General features: G+C 38.9%; 2 protein-coding genes across 2 annotated transcripts in view; both read right to left on the minus strand.

The window, feature by feature from the left end:
- Positions 1-17,966, minus strand: part of nxn (nucleoredoxin) — a 53,209-nt gene extending 35,243 nt beyond the window's left edge. The window contains exon 1 of the mRNA XM_004075327.4: positions 17,445-17,966. Coding sequence (XP_004075375.1) covers positions 17,445-17,756 — 312 coding nt within the window. The 5' untranslated portion in view covers positions 17,757-17,966. The remainder of the gene's footprint in view (positions 1-17,444) is intronic.
- Positions 17,967-19,604: 1,638 nt separating this feature from the next.
- Positions 19,605-21,208, minus strand: txndc17 (thioredoxin domain containing 17). The gene is made up of 4 exons (XM_004075328.4): positions 20,954-21,208; positions 20,667-20,748; positions 20,112-20,187; positions 19,605-19,908 (listed from the first exon to the last, which is right to left on the minus strand). The coding sequence occupies exons 1-4, from the start codon at positions 21,096-21,098 to the stop codon at positions 19,840-19,842; spliced, it is 372 nt and encodes a 123-aa protein (XP_004075376.1). The 5' UTR covers positions 21,099-21,208; the 3' UTR covers positions 19,605-19,839.
- Between the last annotated feature and the right edge of the window lie 52 nt (positions 21,209-21,260).

The following is a 21,260-nucleotide window of genomic DNA, read 5'->3' on the forward strand; positions in this document are numbered from 1 at the left end:
AAGCTTGAACTGAAGACAAAGCACTAAAAAATAAAAATAAAATAAAATGAGGCAACATCTGACTTTTACACCAACTAGAAAAGTTGTTCAAGTTGTATTTGAGAATTAGGCATTTCCGTCAATTTTTAAATAAAGCACTTAGACAAATCTGAGCTAAATCAACCTCTGCAGATGATATTAAAATGATGACACACCATGAAAAAAATCTCCAGAGCAGCTGTGTGGCATAAATATTGGAAAATACCCTGTTAAAGAACAGATTTGTGTTTACCAAACAGAACAGAAGCTTTGCAGTCAAGTCTTTATCTCCATTCACCCACACAGAGTCCTTTATGATTTACCTGAAAAAGGATTAGCCATTTTTTTCCCTCTTAGCACGCTAAACACCAGTAATGATGATTGCAAAGACACAGCCAAGTTTAAATGTATTCCTGCAAGCATTAACTCCATGTAGCAACATGTTCTAATTGCTTATTTGGGCGCTGGAAAACCACCCGCAGCACCTGATTGTTACCACTCCTTCAGCACTCGTGCAGCCATAAGCGAGGGATGAATGCTTGATGGGTGGAGGGCATGCATCACTCAGCGATGGTTGCTATGAAAAAAAACAACCTCACTACAGTTTGGCGAGGTGGCATTAGGGCAAGAGCTGCCCCGAGCAGAGATCCATGTTTAAGCTGCATTTTAAGCTGTCACCATCAGCAGCACATCAGTGGCCCGGGAGCCATTGAAGCCTCCTGCACACACCCTTTGAACTACAATTACAGCCCATCCCTTCCAATTGATTAAAGAAGAAAAGAAAGGTTTCATGCATGAAGGGGTAAACTGGTGAGTAATTATGCTTTTAATCAAGATGAAAGAATCGTTTCTCTAATATAACAGGGGAGAGTTACAACTGAAGGAGGGCTTGTTCTTTCTAAAAAGGAAAAGAAAAGCAGACCCCCCTAAGTGGTAAGAAGCCTCAATCTTACAGATGTCTAAGCTTAAAAGCTTCATAGCTGTGAATAAATATTTACTCTGGGGCCGTTTTCACAGAGATTGGATAAAAACTCCATACATTTAGAACAACAAAAAGTGAAAAATGAAAGAATGGCGATTGCCCTCTCTTTGTTTCCCTCTCATTTCTATCAGCATCCTGCGGTTTCCACGATGGAATCCTGTGTTAAACACAGCATCAAAGCGGATCACAAAGCCTGACAAACAGACTGCATCCTGGTCTTCTCGAAGACAAAACACGGCAAACAAACTGCCGTGGGGCTCAAACGCTAAAGTCCCTCATTATCCGCTGGAAATCAATTCATTCCATAATGCGGCATCATCTGGAAAGGATAAGTGTCTGTTACAGACCCAAGAAGTTTCAAGGTTTTACTTTTCACCTTCAGTCTAAGCAGCTTTAACCACACGATCACAAATTCAAACTGGCGGTGGCTCTCAAGACTGATTGGCTGATGTTGTCAACACAGCTGGGTGCCCAAGATTATGCAGGGGCTTGTTGTAGAGAAGCAGGGGGGGGTGGGTGTAAAGAGGATTATGAGGGGCCAGCATTGAGGAGCCTTTTGTTAAAGCCTGAGAAAGTGTGTGAGACAAACGCCGCCACACACTCCTGAATTCCTAACTCTCACCTTTATGGCAAATGGCAAGAAACCGTGAACAAGCTGAGCTTTAAAAACCATGCGTATGTGGGCAAAATGCAGAGCTCGACCCAACTGTCTTTGCAGCACTAGTTAGACCCAAACGCCTGCCTGCTGGAGTGCGTCCATCTTCCTGAGGAGCTGCATTTGGCTCTCGGAGATGACAGAGTGCTGCTCATCTGGGAACGAAAGAGGCTGTTGCTAAGGGAGAAAACCCACTACGTCTGTCTGTAAATGCACTTATCAAAAAAGACGTTGAGTTGGAGGAATGAAAGATAAACGTGACCTGCTCTCAAAGAAACCACTTGAGGTTTGTGACATGACTGAACGTTTTGGAGTCCTGACTGAGCCAGTAAATAGAGTTGTTGTAAGTTAAGACTATAAATAAGATCCTAAACTTACTAACTTTGAATCACATCTCAACGTTTACTTGGCCAATAATGTTTATATTTAAAAGTAGCAGGGAAGAGGGTGGAAAGATTACACATTGTGTGATATGTTAAAGATAGAGCTGGAAAAGCTGTCAATAGATAATCTTCAGACAAAATATACAGAAAAAAAAGAGAATGTGTTTAATCACCAATCTATCTTAATGTATATTGTTTTTTATTTGTAAACTACATTTCAAAAATCATTATCCAGGTGTCTTTTGAAAATGACATTCCATTTTGCACAAATTCTTTGTAAGAATAGGTTGTATCCAAATAAAAGATCATTCACAATCTGATATCTTGAGATTATTAAGCAAAGTGGTTTACTTTTCCCTGCATATTAATGATTTCTGGCCAGAAGTAAATAAGAAAAGTGCAGAAGTATTTCAGATGCTCCATCTGTGAAAGTACGACCAATTAGGTAACAGAAATTAAAGCTTAAGCTGACCGGTCGTTGGAGGTTGTCGTGTCATGTCAATACACTAAATATTCCACAAACCCCTTTGTTCAAGATTTAAATTCAAATATAAACATGGAATGGAAAATATGAAAAAAAAGAACTGTTGCATTTAAAATGATAGTTCTGACCAAATATTGATTTATTTTTGATTGTTTTACCATTTGTGTCTAATTTCTTTCCATCATGGCAACACTTGAAGCCAAAAAAAGTATCAAAATGAAGCAATGGGTTTTAATTAAATATCAGAGTAAAGCTAAAGATCAAAAAATGTTTTAAGCAACTCACAGTCTCTTCAAGCAAACAGAATCAGTCGCCTTATTAAAGCTCAATCATCAGTTTGTTTTCTTGACTGATCATCCAAAAGCTTCTTTTGGTGCTTCATGAGTGTCTGTTACATGAAAGAAAGAAAAAAAGAGCCACAAAAATGCAGTTCCTGAAATAAAAGAAGAAAACAATAAATAAATAAATAGATAAACAACCGGAGGTAGTCTCCGAAATTCTTTCAGCAGTGAAGGAAACAGCTGTGCGAGCACACTGCAGTAATTATTTCAGTCCTCACGCTGGCATCCTGTTGCAGCTGCTTGCACTTCAGCACTGGCAAACACAAAAGCAGGCCCTGCTCCGCCGTTGTAGCTCGTTTCTCTTCTCTCCATCTTTTAACTTGGTGCCAAGAACACAAACTGAGCTACACCGCTGCCCGTACCGCAAAGCCCCAAACCCACGAGCGCATTTCCCGTTGGCTTCTAGATAAACAGTGTGTGGCTGGAACAGATTTCTACCATCCAGATAAAGGTGTGCCATTTGTTTGTTTGCATAACCAACAGCTGCAATGGTATCGTTACACCCCAGGAGAAAAGTTGGAAAAAATAAAAATTAAAAACACAAATTAGGCTCATAACTCATTTGGACTTCTGTCCGATCTACAGATCTCAGGAATGATAACTGTATGTAATTAAACAGAGCATGAGAACATCTAAACTTCAAGATCAAAGATGATGAGGATTTTTGAAAAGCAGCAGTTCCTTCCTTGTTTTCATTGCCGGATTTCAGGTGATGAAAATGAAGCTTTATGGTTAATCCCAACCAGATTATTCAGATGTTGTATGGGACAAAGCAAGTTAGGTTAAAAGGAAATTAACTGATGAGTCTCAGACAAATATGGCTCATCTTTTTATTAACACGCAAATTTAAAAACCCCATTCTGACGAAAGTTGTGTCTTTAATATGTTTTTGTGGAATTTCTCATGATGGAGAACATATAAAAAAAGAAGCCTAAAATTCAATTTCAGAATATTTCTTTTTTTAAATTGTTTTAAATCAAGAGCAGATAAAAATAAAATAAAATCAACTTTGAAAAGCTTGTAGGTATGACATAAAACCTACAATGGAGGGCCATTGTAGTTTATTTGATGAATCCACTTGAAGATGATTACCGGTATATCCATGCAAGTCTTTGTTTTCCTCGTCTGCACTAGCATCTGGCTCAAAACTGTACGTCTGGATAGCCGTAAATTGCTCACTATTTTTGTTGCACTGGTTGGGATTGTGGGGAGCTGTGAGCTAGTAGGACAACGTGTAAACAAAGGGATGATGGGAAGTGGGGGCGGCCTTACTCTGCTGACTTTTAGGCTTAGGTGAGAGAAGAAAAAAAGTTTAAATTTAACGGTGGCTCGTTTGTTTCACCAAGATAATAGTGTTTTTCATTTTCCGACGAGAATTCTCTCCTTCAAAAGGAACAGTTGTCACATCATTCATCAAGGTATTACAAAAAACATGAAACCCTCAGGGGAATAACTTGACCACATTTCCAGAAGATACAGTTCAAACTGGTCAGTTTCAGAAATCTCAAGTGTATGATTAGATCATATTCCAAGGCGGTGTGTGGTACACCCATCCCTTCCCACAGGCAGCTGAGCGGCCACAAAAGGCAGGCGAGTCTGCTCTCTCCATCCACAGACTTACATAAACCCATCCATTTCTGCGGAAGTATTCAGAGCTTCCAGGCCAGCGGAGACGTTTAACTTGGCTCACTTTCAGTCTCCAAGAATGAACAAAGGAAGAAGACGTAGAGATAAAAACAAATGGTGTATTCTTTACTTTTTTTCTGTGCTTCGCCTAAAGCAATGCACATTTCTCTGCCTTACTAAATCAGACCCCACAGTCCACCAATAACAGCCTGTTAGCAGGTGATTCTAAATGCTTCTTTGAAACTTTGTGATCTTGCTCCAATGCCAGTAATCACAGAGGCTAATTACAGAGTGTTTTATGAACATACCTTTACTCTGCCCACATTCTCCCACCCCTTCAGAGCTATAAGCAGTTTGATTAAGGGTCTGCGGCGATTGATGGCAATCCCCACCATCACACCCCACCAAAAGTCTCTGCCTGTTTCACAAAGTTTTGGTGGAAATTTTTCCATCTGCAGATCATCTTCACATGTCCAAATGAAAACACCTGAAGCAACAAAGTCCCGTTATCTGTCACAAACCTAGGTGTGTGAAATTTGATCTCCCCATTTGACCCATTCTCTGGGGGACTTATGCTGAGTGTCAAGCAGGGAAGAATTGGGTTCCATTTCTAGTCTTTGGTATGACTTCTGCTCCTGTATTTGGCCGTGGACCTTGCCTCTGGCTCGTCTTGCGTCCCAAGCTGTCCACCGATTCCATCTGGAAGCCCAACTGCTGGACTACTCAAACATGTAGTTGTAGAGTTAGAGAAGACAATTCTTCTTTAACAGTCCTGGTACATCGCCTGTTCATTCTGGGAGAGGATCCCTCCTCCATGTGGACATCTTGAGTTTTTTTTTTTCCTGGAATCTTTTTTTTTTTAGTAGTTCTTCCTTACCAAGAAGGAGGGTCTAAAGGCCAAGCTTAATCAGTTTAGTTTTTATTTTGAAATTCTTATTGCATTTTATGACTGACTTCATGTTCTTATACAATTACCGGTATGAAGCCAAATGAGACAACTATTGTTGTAATATTGGACTATATAAAAAAATTGGATTGAATTACTTGGCCTGGATTTGCATTCACAACATTAACAAAAACATTCTCCACGAAAAAATGAAATATATTTCAAATAGTAATTGTTATTCCATTTAATTCTTCTAAATCTGACCTTTAAAAAAACTGCATACCTCTATTAATGTAATAAGTTGAAAAAAAAATGGATCAGTTTAAATCTGGGCACAAACTAGTACATTCCTCAGATAAAACCAGCATTTGGCGTCTTCCCGCCTCATTATTTCGGCTTCATAGTTTCCCAAAGGAAAACTGTTAAAAGCACAAATAGCTTATTTCCAATTTGCCTACGCCTACGATGTACAACAATAAAGTTTATTTTGCAGTGTCTCAACAAAAGTGAAAGCCTTTTGACCACAACACACACACACACACACACCTCAGGGTTGCTGGATTAAAAGCTGCAACCTTCTAAGCACACCTGCTGCTTCTGAAAACAGCCGTGCCGTCAGATGAGCAGGTGACGAGAGATGTGATGGGGAGCTGTGGAGCAGAGAAAAAGGGCCTCCAGCCACATCGGCACATCCTTTCCTCACATTAGGCCAGGCCTTTTTTCTTTCAGAAGAAAAAAAACTACCTTGTTGAGCGAACACATCAGCCTTCCTCAAATGAATAGTTCCTAAACTTTATATTTTAAAACAAAAATTCAAGACTTGTGTTTTCATGTGAGTTCTTCAGTTTCAAGATGTCCTAAAAACAACAATTGGATGAAAAAGCACAACTTTAAACTGTAATTGCAGCAGCATTCAGTTAAAAGAAGAAAAAAAATGGGAATAATGAACTTAAGTGGGAGTTAACGGATCCTCCTATCTTATAACTGTGACTTTTTCTTGGACGAAACGCAAACACCTCATTTTGACAAAGAGCCAGTTCAAACAGTGAGAGGCCCAATGCATCTAAAGAAGTGTAAGCTCCTCTCAAACTGCAGCCGGAACGAATGGAACGAATAAAGCGCTTTACTCAGGTTGTTGGTATGGAAGTTATGTGCTTGTATTAAGGTGCCATATCAGAATACAAAGACGAACATTTAAATGCAAAAAACATCAAAAAATAAAAATAAAAAAAGAATCCCCTACCAGGATCAGCCCAAGGTCAATCTGTGCAGGGCTCAGGGAAAACTCTCCAAGCTGGAGAGGCTGCAGTGCTTGTTTGATTCCCACAGAGCTGGGAAATAACCAGCAACACTTCATAGCTCTCGTCGGTGGAGAAGGGATAATGATTTAAACATAAACTGCAGCCACAAGTCCTGGGCACCTTCGATTCATTGATTTCACCATGAACTCCTCTCTACACCAGAATATTCTAGAGGAAAATCTGAGGCTTTAACCAGCCAGCAGCTATCCACGTATTGACCACAGGCTTCAGCCCCTCAAAATACAGGATTCTAAATTGTGTTCACAGGAAATGGGTAATTTCCGTCTTCTATATGAATTCAATTGCTGCTGCGAGTTTTGTAAATAGTACTTAGAAATAGCTAATCATCCATTCTTTGGGTTTTAAAGCTGCAATTTCTATGCATACAGCCAACATGCTTCATACAATTTACAAAAACTGGGCTGAGAGTAGCCAAATTAGGGTATAATTGACATCAGGTGACATCTGATTTAAAAAAACTTTGGGAAAATGTTATCACTACTGTACGCCACTTCAGAGGAGGGATAAGACAGGCGGCGCCAAAAGCAGACATTGTTAGTTAGGAATGTTTACATCCATCCATCTACTAAAACTGTTACTACAGTAAATGAAAGCTGTTACGTTTCTTATTTAGAAACAGTCGTAGGTTTTTAGATTTTATTTTAATCCTTTATTCAAATGTAATACTTTCCCCAATTTAAAAAAAAAAAATTGTACTTTTTTTCAAATTCTTGTTTTAACCAAGTATTGAGTTTAAAACTGTTTTCAAATGTTTCACTTTTCTGGTTTTTCATTGACTTTAAGCTGATTTGGATTTAACCCCGAAGAGCAGGAAGAAAGCAACAGGTATTGTGTTGAAAACAAAACTACAACAAAAATGTATGCTTTCAAAACAACCAAACAAAAGAAAACTAGTTCAGAATGAACTGCTCACCAGAACGTTAAAAACGTGAAATCAACCCTGAATATAGCCAAGTCAAACGTCTGTAGTGATATTTGAACATGCTCACATGAAAAGTTTGGTTGTGCATCACATTTTGTGGTTGAGGGCAGCAAAACGCATAGAAAAAGTGACTTCCATTGTTGCATTAGAACACAGCTCTATCTGTTGCCACCAATCCTGAGAAATCTAATTCAGTCAGTAACAGTTAAAGACTCCATAATTTGATGGAGCTCCTACTGAATCTTCCCCTAACGAATAACTCTGTCACAGGGCATTCATCTACCTCTCAAGTGGCATTAAGGGGGAAAAGAAAAAAAAAAGCACCAATCACGGTGCGGGTTCTGAGCAAACCGATGTGCAGCACGAGAAAAAAGGCGGCCATGACACGGCGTGCCTGTAATCTCCCCCTTTGAGGCGTCTCTAATTGCCCGGGACACTTGTGTCCGAGGGCTGCTCTCATTCGTCAGTGAAAAGATGAGACCTCTAGTGCTTACAACAGGCTTAAGCTGATAAAGCCTTTCATTAGCGTGGCCGTGTGATTGGTGCTCCACACACACACAGAATGGATGTAGGAAAAAAAATGAAAAAGACTAATCAAAGCAGACATTACCCCCCACAACGAAGTCACAGGACAGCCTCTGCATGGGATGCACTCTGGAAACAACACGCTTTATCAAGTGACATTAGCAGTAATTCATGTTTTGCGTTGTCAAACATGCCATAACTATTATGAAACTACGATCTGACTATTGTAAATCGAATATACTGTCAGATTCTGAAGCTGATTTGGTAGCAGGAAATATTATCTGTTAAGAAAAGTGACTGTACTCTGTCCAATCAAATGTGTACTGAATTACTTTTGAATTCTATCATGTTTTTAGAAAACAGTTGGCGTTTTGGACAGTTAAGAAACATGCTTGTTTCCAATATTTATTGTACTTTTGCATTGTATGGAGAGTTTTATTCTCCAGTTTTACACCTGATCGGCAATGCATCCAGGCTAAGCAGGTTATTTTAATTTATATAGATTCAAGCCTTACCAAGAGCCAAAACAAGCAGTCAAAGCTAGAGAGGTACTAAAAATCGATCGTCCAATAATGGCATCGATCGATAAATGCAGATTTATGTGCAATATAGGCTTAATTAGATTTGAAGTTCACATTTAGTCTGCTAAGGGGGTGATCCAATTTTCTAACTTAAGAAACCTTTTCGGGTAGGTAAAATAAATACCCCCTCTCTCCAACACACACAATTACGTGCTATAATTGGTATAAGATGGCATGATAGCGTGAACCTTAGCATTGCCTTAGTGACGGGTTTGCTGCCTCAATAAACGAGGCATCAGGAATAATGAAACAGCATAGATGAATTTATGTGCAACACCGCAGCATCATTATTTATTTTCCATATTAACTTGCCCACCAGTGACCCCAAATAATAGCCCCCTAATGCATTCCGAAGAGCCATGTGACTAGAACAGGTGCACGCGCACACACAAAAGCGGAATTATCAACACGTGCGTGCGTCCGAGTAGAAGTGCAATTATGTGTTGTTGCCGTTGGCGTCAAATCACAGCGCGGTGATAAACTCAATGAACCTGGCTGCACATGATGCTGGATAATAAATTCTCCATTTAAATAGGAAGCACACCAAATGATCCCAATTCAAGTGTGCTCCTAAGGAGCGGTAGCGGTGCACGGCTACAGATGATTGAAAGTGACTCGCCGGTTATTAGAAAAATAATGAGACATCTTTAAAAAAAAAAAAAGCCACAAGATCAGTTGCTGCAAGTCTCACTTTCCTCAAATTTCTTTTCCTAAAATGCGCCAACTTAGCTAGGATAGCATTTCAAAAGGCAGCTGATCTGTCATGTGCTGAGAAGTTGCTGTGCTGCGACAAAGTCTCTTTGAAGATGGCGCTTTTAAATTTTCTTTACCCAATTTCCAACTGTAAAAACTTTTTGGCTTGCTACAAAACTACACTGCAAAACCCCAAATAAAAAGCTGATTCAATAATGGGGAAATGATCCTCCAGGGAAGCTGCTTGCAGCAGCATCTGACCCGATTAGACATATGATACATCATCTGCCGGCCTATTATCCTGCAGAGATTAACTATTGACTGTAAATGCAGCATCTGTCTACCAGCAAAACTCAGATTGACCAACAGTTAGAGTCAAATAATTCAAATTATGGAGGATCAACATGGTGGAAACATGATCGCGACATAAGCTCACAGAAACGGCTACAGAACATTATTAATGTGCTCCACACAGGGTGCAGCAGAGACCCGGTTACAGAGTTTGTGACAAGGGGCACAAACTTCTTTAAAATGTCAGATTGACCGAGCTATTTCTGGATTTTATTCCTGCTCGGTTTTTTTTGAGCGACGAGCGCTGACAAGTGCCGGAATGCAAGGGACACCCTGTGACACCCTGACAGGTTGTCACAGGACATCACTGCTGCCACACAAAGTCCACTTCCACTGACAGGGCTTCATTAAAGGGACCATTCAGCATTCTGGGACTCATGGCCATTTGATGCAACGACAGTCCGAAGTACTTTTTGTCTTGAGCTAGAGAAGTGCTGGTTGACAGAGACTGATAAAGCTGCTGTACTAAGCTAACCAACCAGTTAAGACACTGATGTTTAATAGAGCCCATGATGGTTGAACCTGTCTTGACAAAATTGTAACAGGGTGGACCTTGTGACATTTGACATTTGTGCCAAGTTTGGTATTTATTTAGCTTGCAATCATGAGAGAATTTTGTGTCAGAAAGTAATTTCTTCATCTCACCATTTCTTTTGCAAATGTTATTCATTTATCAATCAAGATTATTTATTCTGGCCCTTCAACATGTTAACAAAGGATTTATAGACGCGATAGAAAGCTGTAGACTGTTTATCAATAGTGTTGTCTTGATGCATACAGAACATTAACACGGGCTGCAGGCCGCTGTGGTGATGAACACCATCTGGAGCTACCTTAAGAAATGCTCTTCACTGTTTTCATAACAGCCAGTGTTCTTTTCACTTGGATTTCACAGGCAAGCTGTATGATAGAAATGTAGCTATAGACAGTCTAAAGGAGCAAACATGCAGAACACCTGGGTTTAAAGTTGCTGTATTTTTTTTTTTTTACAGTTAAAGCCGTTTGGGACTGCATTCGTGGGCTTTTAGGTCATATTTGGGCTTTTTAGACGGTATTTTTAGAGGAAGCTCCACTTTATTTTATCAGCCGCATTCCACTGTGTCATTTTCTCATGACCATTTCATCTCACAGTCACACATCTCTTTCTACAATAGTCAACAATTAATGGAGACTAACAATAACCTTGTTCATGAAGTTGAGACAAGAAAAACACTGTTTATACTCAACAAATGTGGTAAAAGGGTGCCAGATAAATGTTTAAAATCGAAACTTAACCTCAATAATTCAAACATGTCATGTCGTGCAATTGTATCAATTTCTAAGGAAAGCATTGGAGATATCCCAAACCACAAATTCCAAGATGAGTCGACATATTTGAGGTCAAAACAATAAAATTATCAAATAAATCATCATAAAAATCAAATTCTGTAGTCACACAGTATTAAATCAATTAACCAAATCACAAGATTGGTCATTGTCTATGAGCAGTTTCAATTTATTTTTCTGTTATTTCTAAGAAGAAAGGTTCATTCTCAGTGAAGACCAAATCTGAGCTCATGAAAAGATAAGTGAATATACCGAGATTTGTAAAATGTCTAAACAAATGTAAAAATAATCAACAAAAGTAAATAAAACAAAAAAACATGATTTTCAGCAATAAACCTTTTTACAGTTTCGACTATGGCTTACCATTTCCATGTTTACAGTTATGGATCCACTCCTATCAACTTTTCTGTAAAAGCATTTCTGTAAAAGCATTCCCAGTAATTTTTTTTAGCCAAAATGAAAAAAATGTATTTTTTGGCGTTTATCTTTTGCTTCGTTCAACCTTCTCGTCACGTGCAAAGCCACTGCTTAGTTTCACCCGGAAAGGTTCTGGCCAGTGAATCATTCTACAAGCTGAAAGCTGCAGGAACATATAGATGGATGCATCACAGAGAGGAGGGGTTAAAGTTTGTGCATCAAGTGGACAGAAAACTTTAAAAAAAAATACATAAAGTCAAATATAAATTACATGGGGTTCTCGCTTCATTTCATCCACAATGAATGAGTCTGCTGTGGCAGATTTGATTGCTTCAGTCACTGAGAATTTGCATCTAGTGTGACCAGCAGACAGAACTTCTCCATTAGAGCTCTTTTCACCTTAGGAAACACAATTTGGGGTGGTGGTGGAGGGGCTGGGGAATCACAAACATTCAATCTTGGAGAGATAACAAAAGGCAAAAGAAAACGCGCTCTGGATGGCAGGATGCCCCTGGGGCTACTGTGCCGTTATTATGTTGGAGAGGGCTGCTGAGCTGCGGTGCGGGGCAATTACAGCCCGAAGGATGGATGGACTGGGGGGAGGGTCCGGGGACAACAGCTCATCCATAAAGTGTTCTCAGCTCAGCTCAAAGAAAAGAGGAGCACATCCAAACAGTGGCGAGGAAAGCATAAAGCCGCAGCAAATGGTGGTGGCTTTACCAATTTGAGTTAACAGCAGTGCGTTTTATTCTCATGGAAAGAAGCCGCTTTCATCTCAAATGATTTCATGTCAGGTCTGACGGAGCTCTGGTTTGGCCGATTTCACTGCTAAATTTTCAAATTGGGCTGGTTTACTGTAATGTAGAAAGTCCAGCGGATCATCTGCTCTTCTCATTCAGAGCTGCTGCTGCAGACACCACGGTGAATACATCAGCCACATTCAATTTTCCCCTTCACTTTTCAGAAAGTCTTCCCTGGAAAACCACACGGCGTTCAGCCGGGGATCACAACAAAGGAGAAAAGTGAGTCCGAGGGTGTGGTTTCACTGGTGCGTGCTCTCCACACAGAGGTTGTAGCCTTGCAGCTATGTTGCTTAATGGGTAGATATCTGAAGTGAAACCAGATTGAGTTGCAGGAGGGACAGGGCTTTACGAGACAGTGTGCCTGTTCCTTAAACTCTTACTTTGGTAACTTGATTCGCTGAGATCGCCTCTGATTAAACCCCCTTCCCCACAGCCACCGAGACTACATGTGCAGCGAAAAGGAGACAGGAACACAAGCTTTGTAGTGCAACAGTTGGTATCACCAAGTATGAAGAGTCCTTAAGCACCCACAGTTTTCATGCCCTCTGGCCCTCAGCGGCTCCAGTGCAGCAGGTGTCAGTGCACATTCTTTACCTAAGCTCTTGTCAAACAGCGCCCAGCAACAAGGCCTCACAACTGCACAACAATGGACTCACACTGCAGCTTTGCAGCCTGACGCGCCACACCAACAGCTGGAGTCAAGGTAACGGTTACTGCCGGGGTCGCTTTCCCGTCGGAGGCAGACTGCGTAACGTGAAACCAAAGGGTGTTAATCGAAAATGTATAAATAGTAGGGATTAAGACCCACGGTGAATTTGCCGCATCATTAAGCGTTCAGCAACACCGCATGAAATGTGATAGGTGTAGAGATCCACAACAGCCTGGAGCAAGTCCATCAAGAGAAAAGAGGTAAAAGCGTAACACGTCGAAGAAAAAACTTTTAGTTTCATTTTAAACAAGACGGTCATAGATTAGATCCTGTTTTTAAAGGCAGAATTCATTTAATGAGTGTAAAATTTACTAGTTTACCATCACAAAGATGAATTTAAAGTACTTAAAAGCTCAGTTAGCGAAAAACTAATTTATACAAACATACATATTTTTTTCACATTTGTAAACAGCCTGTTGTGTATAAACAGTATATGTTATTAAAGAAACTTGGTCTCCTAATGTTTAAGACCTGATATAATATAAGCAGAACTACAGACAAAACAGTTATTAACTAGAATCCTTTGACTTGATCTACATAAGCTCTTTGAAACATTAAGGTTGTCATTACAGGAAAGCAAAATCATCAAAGTTCACACCAAACTGTGCTTAAAGATCAGCATTAGTGTTCATTCTGCAAAATAAAAAAGTTCAACTGTTCATATAATTTAAGTTTAGATCAATGATATCTGCATGGACGATTTGAGCATTACCAAATTAAAAGCATGTTTTTGTTTTCCCTCTGTTCTCGCTTTACTCAAGAAGATCCCTCAAAGTTCAAACTACTTCCAAAGCAGTTAACAGAAAAATAGAAAAAATAACCTTTAATCTGTCATTTCACTGGTCTTTTGAGTTAAACTAATTCTAAGGAGGATTAGCTTTGCTTCTGTTCAGTTCCTGAGCCAACCTTACATTAGGCCACAAACTATAGCCTGTATTAACGGAAATCAAATACTGGAGAAACCCATTTAGAATAATATTAAACAGAAAAAAGGAGTGTTTCTGGAAAATTTGATCTCAAAATGGTTCAGAATCGTGTTTAAACAACTGTTTCTGTCTTTTCTGATCCAAAAGAATAATCCCTCTGCAGCAGCTTTATACTTTGCATTTTAATAATAAAAAACAAAAACAAATTAATACTACAATATTTCTTATATCTGCAGATTAAGCTTGTTGAGTAGAAACAGTCATTTCTCTGACTCTCAAAGTTAGATCTTCAGCTTTCAAATGCCCTTCAGAGAGCCCCCCCCTCAAAAAAGGTCACAGTCTCCTTGATTTATTAGCCCACGTGATGACAGACAGCTCAAAAGTGAAAAATATCTGATCATGAAGGGCAGCAAAAAGCACATGCAGCACAAATAGGTGACAGAAGGCAACCACCTGCACATGAAGCACCTCAGCCTCTTTTCAAACCCCCTCTTTGGTCACAGGGCAGCAAGTGCTGCGATGCATGACGGGCAGATGCAGGTTTTCAGCAGATCAGTGACATGCTGATGAAGGGCCTCCTTAGTCCCACTCCGAAGCTCATTTTGCCCCATCAGCTCCTGGCAGACAGCCCAGTGAGCGGGCGTCCTGCCTCTGGGGACCGACTGCAGAGCGCAGCCGCCGACCACAGGGGCTCAGACAACGGGCCTTTCTCTGTCTGCGATTGAGACTCTTGTAGAAACAGCTCTGGCAGCATCTCAGCTTTTTCACCCGCTTTAATGGAGTTTTAACACAGTCTTTGGAGGAATGAATGGATTTGAACGTGGGACTCTCCATTCCTGCAAAAGTCCATCTAAGGAAGTAGCAACCGGCAGACGAACGGCTCACTGAAATCATTTTCTGACTTAAAACAAACAAAAGAAAACATAATTTCATGGTGATCCATTCTAAAACAGACATCAGAAGTTAGAAAAATCAACCAAGAAATCATGACAGCCTATTCTTTCTTCCAGTGACACATGAAATAAAATACCAGCTCAACTTACTACTATTAAACATGACGTGGAAGCTTGTAGATGTGACTGCAGAATTATATCAGCTTTGTTTGCAATGACTCAACTGCTGGCGGCAGGGTTAAAAGGGTCACTTTGACCCTCCGGAGACAGTCAACAGAGCCCTGTGCTGAGTCAACATCACTCATCCATGTGGTCTGCTTGCACTCAAACAAAAGACTCTCATTCAAATCTCCCACAACTAGAATGAAACTTTGTTTATTCCTAAAACATTTCCCGTTTCCATGCTGCATGAGCAGCAAATGTGACTACTCCATGGGACACAATAGCTACAAAAAAACTAAAGGATTTTGTCCTCACATACAAACCCTTTTCTCTTTTTTTTCCTATTAAGGGACATAAATCCCAACACAATAGGCCACTAATTATGGCAGCGACTAACAATGACCTTTTCTACCAGCAGGAAAGTCTATTGTTTACTGTTTATTTTTCCCAAAATGTGCATTCATTGTTCTGGCTTAAAAATGTTTTGACAACAAACAAATCCTGACAACAAAATGTTAATTTTAATCAAACCAATGGATACAAAATGCACTGATATGCCCAACAAAGAATTAGCTAAAAACATAATCCCAAGCAAATGAAGTGCAAGAATAACAAATAGACAAAAGGAAATAAACATGACTGTAATCTAAAGTCAGTAAATGTTAGGTAAAGAAGAATTGATGAGAAAAAATAAGCAATAGTAGTTGCCTGCTCACATAAAAACAAGAACTAAAGTTTTGCACAAAGAAACAACCCAAATGAATGAGCAGATGATGAGGTGCCACCCACTCAGCATGCTTCAGAAGACATGCCATTTAAAAGGCATCACTGCGGCAAAGCGGGACTTTGCTCTGCAATATCAGACGGAGAAAACACGGCTCGACCAAAGACCGCAGGCCTCTGCAAAGCACAGCCGCACCACTGCTCTGCAGTATTCTCCCAAGGCCCAGGCAGCCAGCAGACCACCACCATGAGAAGAAACAATGCGTGTGTTTACAGATATTTTCTGCTTGCACTCAGAGCATAATAACACCGCACTCGGGCGATGGATGTGCTGCAGCCCAGACAACAACCCCCACCTCTCGGGTCCCTCTTTTTCTGTGCAGAGCTTCATTCAAGCCTGGACTTCATTATGAAGTGCAACGGAAATCATTGCTGCCAATCAGTGGGAATGTACAAGACAATGTTTCAGTCCGAGCGCTGCCTCAACCCAACAAAGAACAGCAAGGCTAGACAATTAAAGATGTGTACAGCAGAGATAATGAGAATTACATAAAAAAAATGAAGGTTTTGGCTCAAAATAAATGCATGTAAAAGACTATTTGTTTTGAAATATTCTCAGCTTAATTAATAAAAACAAATTCAAGCATATATATATATATATATATATATATATATATATATATATATATATATATATATATATATATATATATATATATATATATATATATATATATATATATATATATATATAATTATCATTGTTAAACCTTTTTCTACAAGAAAAACCAACTTGTCTGATTGATGCCATGCAAACACAGACATGCATGGTGGCTTTGTTTGGGACTCAGAGCAAGTCCATGAGGCCTGTGCTGGAGCAGGACCCTCCAACATCCTCCATCGCTTATGGTGGCTGCAGCATCTCCTCTGCTATTAAAAACGTTATTAGTTATTCCAAGCTACAAGCATCACAAACACTGTGCATTAAATCTTTGCTCGGTCCAGAGCTCCTTTGAATAACAAACAAACCAGCAGTTTGCTGACTTTGGTTGAAACAAAACAAATGAAATCAGAAATGTAACATATGTACATTTAACCCCTAAAATTATTTTAGAGAATAAGTAGCCTGAAAATGTATAATTAAACAGTGAAAATGTTTTAGTGGGAAATCGATTCAGCCAAGAGGGAAAACAAATTAGATAAACAGGTAAAATGAAAATTTTTTTTTTTTTTTTTAGATTTCTATCACTTCCCAAATCATTAACCTTAGCAAAGTGGAAAGAGGAAATGGAATGCATTTCCTCCTATAATAAAAACTCAGGAATGTCTGGACTGGCAAATTCATGAGCTCACCATTAAGCTGGGCTCTGGTATAAATGGCTCTTTCACTGCAAATATAGTTATTTGATTATCTGGATTGGATTGGATCACTAAAAAGATTTTACTTGTACCAGTGTGGTACTAAAATGTTGCAAAAACATTCTTTTAATTAAAATACAATAAAAAAACATTTTTTTAGATGGAGGTGTCACTATAGTTTTCTAATCTTTGAAAAAAATATATAGATAAAATGTCTGCTAAAAGTTGAATAAAACAAACATATTAGGGGAAGGTACTTTAATCTGGATGTCTTTGCAGCTCACTTGAGGCTCAAATGAAATCACTTTAGATAGCGTTTTCTGTGTGCTGCTCTTCATCACCTCTTCTTCATCTTACCTTTTTGTGTCTGTCTTTGAAAGGTAAGGCAGGCCACGGCATCTCCTGCAAAAAGTCCTGCCAGTGTTTCTGATCCTGGTCCGAGGAGATGAAGACGATCTCCAGCTTGTCCTTGTGCTCGGAGCTCTTCTTGAACCTGCTGTAGAACTCGCACAGGCTGCCGTTGAACTGCTTACAGGGGCCGTTCAGGCTGCAGCCGAAGAAGAGCCCGACCAGGGACAGTCTGGCGCCCAGGGACTGCACGTCCACCTCGGCTTTCTCGCTGTTGACGAGCCGCTCCCCGAGCAGACTCACCAGAAACTCCGACGACATCGCAGCCCGCAGTCCTCGAACGCGCGACGAGAAAGCCCTCAGCCGAGGCTCAGGCTGCAGCCGACACCCAAGCACGTCCTCCACCTCCGCTTTGAGGCTTTAGGTGAGCTCCAGCCCGGCGAGGCGAGGCGAAGCGAAGCGAGGCGCTGCCGCTGCGGCGTGTGTCTCACCGCGGAGCGTCCTCCGGTGTGAGCGCTGTGCAGGAATGCGCTCCCCTTAACCCGCCCTGACGGCAACATCAGCCACGCTCTTTGAAAAAAAAAAAAAAAAAAATGAAGGCACTTACTTTATGAAATAACCCATTTTGTGAGTAATACTTGGTAAAAAATAAATGTTTTTTTTCCTTTGCCTCACTTATTTAACCAACACTTTTTATATGGGGATACACGTTTTTTTAAAGATGTTGTCTTTCTTATTTGACATTACATTATTTACCTAAACAACTCCAGTGTCTCTAATCATATACGTTTCTTCACTAAAATGTGATGATCCAATAAATTTGATTAAATATAAAGCCAATAAAACCAATTGAAAATATTTTCATGTTTGCGTTTTGTAAGGATTTGCTGCCACCTATAGTTTTTTACAGGGACAATTTTTTTTTACATTTTATTTCTATTCTATTTTCAAAAATATACAAAACAATACAATGTTAATGTTCAAGTTGCACAAATTTGTAATTTTTTAACCAATTGTTTTGTATCTAGTTCTTAATAAAGTTGGTTGGTAAAAATCAGTTTTTATTGGGGTTGTAGCCATCACTTGTGGTTGCCGATACGATTCATAGTCGGTATTGGTTCATTTAGGATGATTCGATCCGAATCAATGACCTAAACTCGATCCAGTGCATAAACAGCCAAAAACTCAACCAGTGTGACTCACAGATAAATAAAGAGTGCAGGTGAAGTTTCCCGGATTCCAAACAAGGAAACAGTGTCATGTCAAATCCATTCACATTTTAGTTTCATAAAATTCAGCACATTGTTGTTCCACATCAAAATAATACATTATTAGAACACTCTACCAAACTGTATGGTCACTTGTCTTTGTTAAATTCAGAGTGTTTCCACAAATTGGACTGGAATCATGGCTTGATCGTTTTTATTTGCTCCATCACGTGTGTGTTGTCCGCTCTCATGGCACTTGGTCAGTTTTAATTTATTAAAAAAATTAATCCACAATGTCTCAATCTAAATGACATTTTCCAATATAATTTATTAATTGATTTGTTTCTTTTTGAAATGCAAGTCAGGCAGATTGATCTGGTTGAATCACAGTAATAGAAATTGATTCAGTGACTAATCGTTGCACTCCTAGTTCTTTCAGGAACAAGACAAATGTTTATCCACATATAGGGTAGGATTTTGCTTTAAAACCTCAAACCTTTATCTTCACTGAAGACATGTGTTTTCAGTATAGTTTAAAATTTAGATTATTCCTAAATTTTAAACTATACTGAAATGCAACACCAACTGATAAATCTTTGGTTTATATTTGTTTTTGCAGTTTCTCTTCTCTCTCAATTTAAAAATGTTATTTTCATCACAGCTTTGCTAATAAAGGTTCCACCTTTCTTCAGTTGTCATTGCTTTAATGTAAATTAATGAATCCTTCACCTAATCCAGTTGTATTAGATTTGGAATTGAATTGAGAATGAAAACAAAATCCAAATCATAGTTTGGCAGTATTATTAATGACCGAACGTCCCACAGAAGACATGAATAATTTCACATTTTTTGAAGCATTGTCATTATATTGAATATTTTGAAATTCATGATAATTCTCTCTCTTTTAAAATGGTCCGTGTTTTTTTTTTGGTTAAAATTCAACACATTTAAAAAGACAAAATGATTATCAATCCTACTTTATTCAGAGCAGACTGCATTGGAGCACAGATCTATTGTACAAAGAGTGTACAAATCTAATTGACATTTTTTGGGTTATCATGGATAATGGTTATCTAAAGAAAGAGGGATCACATAGTTAAAAATGTTCTGGAACTGAAGAATGTAAACATAGTTGTGTTTATCATTAACCAAAACTTTAAAGTCTTCATGTGTGGTCTGAACAGCCAAAGGACTCTTCAGTCTTCGGTGAACAGCATCTTCACCAGCTCTGCTTTGAAGCACTCTTCCTCCACCAGTTTCTGAGGCTGAAACAGGGATTAAAAGGGTCTTAATGTAAAGCTTTGACAGCAGCATAAAAAAACAACTAAGCATGGAAAAAACATGCTTAGTTGTTAGTTTAGTTAGAAAACAGGAATACAAACACAACAAATATTTATCTTCCCAGCTCATTTAAGCGGTCTAATTGTGAAATAGTTGAGAACTCAAGTGATTTTTGGGAAACTCTTACAGTGCCATATCGCAGCAAAGTGGGGACTCCGCTCAATTTCAGCGTCTTTTTGAATTCATTATTTGGATCCTTCCAACTTAAAGAGAAAAAAAAGGGAAAATAATGTTAGAAACAATTCTGAAAAAAATAACCCCACAAAAACATTACAATTCTTTTTTCACATTAAATATCACATATGATATAAAGTCACATTTTATATTATTTTATTCTGAAAGAAAATAAATCTGTATGATTTCATTACCATGAAGTCCACAGCCTAATCTGAAAGTTTAAATAAATTAAACCTCTGTAAACCGGAAGTGGTATTCAGTAAATAAATGTTGGTAACAAAAGTCCAAATAATGAAATTTAAAGATTACTTTTTTTTGTCAAACTGTTATATTTATTTAAAAAAGAACTGGAAGACGTTTTTGTGTGTCACTATTCATCATTCTGGTAAAGGAAAATATTTTAAAACTAGATTAAACATGTATGTTACATACAATAGACATGCACAAACACTATTCTATCAAATCTGAGATTTGTCACATGACTTTTGTTTTTTTAAAGACTGACTAAGCTCTTTCTCCGACTTGACAGTAGATGAAAACAGATCCGTCAGGAAGGTGACTCATCTCTCCTCTTACAATTGGCTCAGCTGAAAAAAAGGAAACAAAAAAATAATAATATTAAGAATAAAAACTATGCAAAAAATGCTTCAAACAAACAACACGCTTATATATTATTTATAATTCACGTTGTCTGGCCTTTTCACAATAGTGTCTGCAAACCGTAACGTCAGACGCAAATATTGCGACCTAAACGTTAATTTGTAACTCGGTGTGTTTGAAATAATAAATTACCTGTAACGCAATCTGGACACCAGCTCGTTCCTTTATCGTCTTTGGTTCCCGAAAAATAAGCAAAGATTTCCTTCCCTTTTCTGTCAGACACAGCCTTGCAGAACTCCTCATAGCCGTGCACATTTACTTCTTCGTAATGGACCATTTTGAAAGACTGGTATCACACTGACTTCAGCTTTATTCGCAGAGTAAGGCACTGCAGCAAATGCTGCTGACACTGAACATTGGTTTGGTTGGACCTCTTCCGGTATGGTGTACGTCTTAAAGTGTCCGCACATCCCACTTTAAACTTTTTGTTAGAATTTAC

Source organism: Oryzias latipes, chromosome 13 (genome assembly GCF_002234675.1).
Source record: "Oryzias latipes chromosome 13, ASM223467v1".
In the NCBI taxonomy this organism is placed as follows: domain Eukaryota; kingdom Metazoa; phylum Chordata; class Actinopteri; order Beloniformes; family Adrianichthyidae; genus Oryzias; species Oryzias latipes.

Coding starts and splice junctions, on each gene's coding strand:
- txndc17 (XM_004075328.4), bottom strand. CDS start 21,098: ATGGTCCATTACGAAGAAGTAAATGTGCACGGCTATGAGGAGTTCTGC. Junction 20,749..20,953: donor GTGTCCAGATTGCGTTACAG/GTAATTTATTAT, acceptor CCTTTTTTTCAG/CTGAGCCAATTGTAAGAGGA. Junction 19,909..20,111: donor CTTTGCTGCGATATGGCACT/GTAAGAGTTTCC, acceptor TCCCTGTTTCAG/CCTCAGAAACTGGTGGAGGA.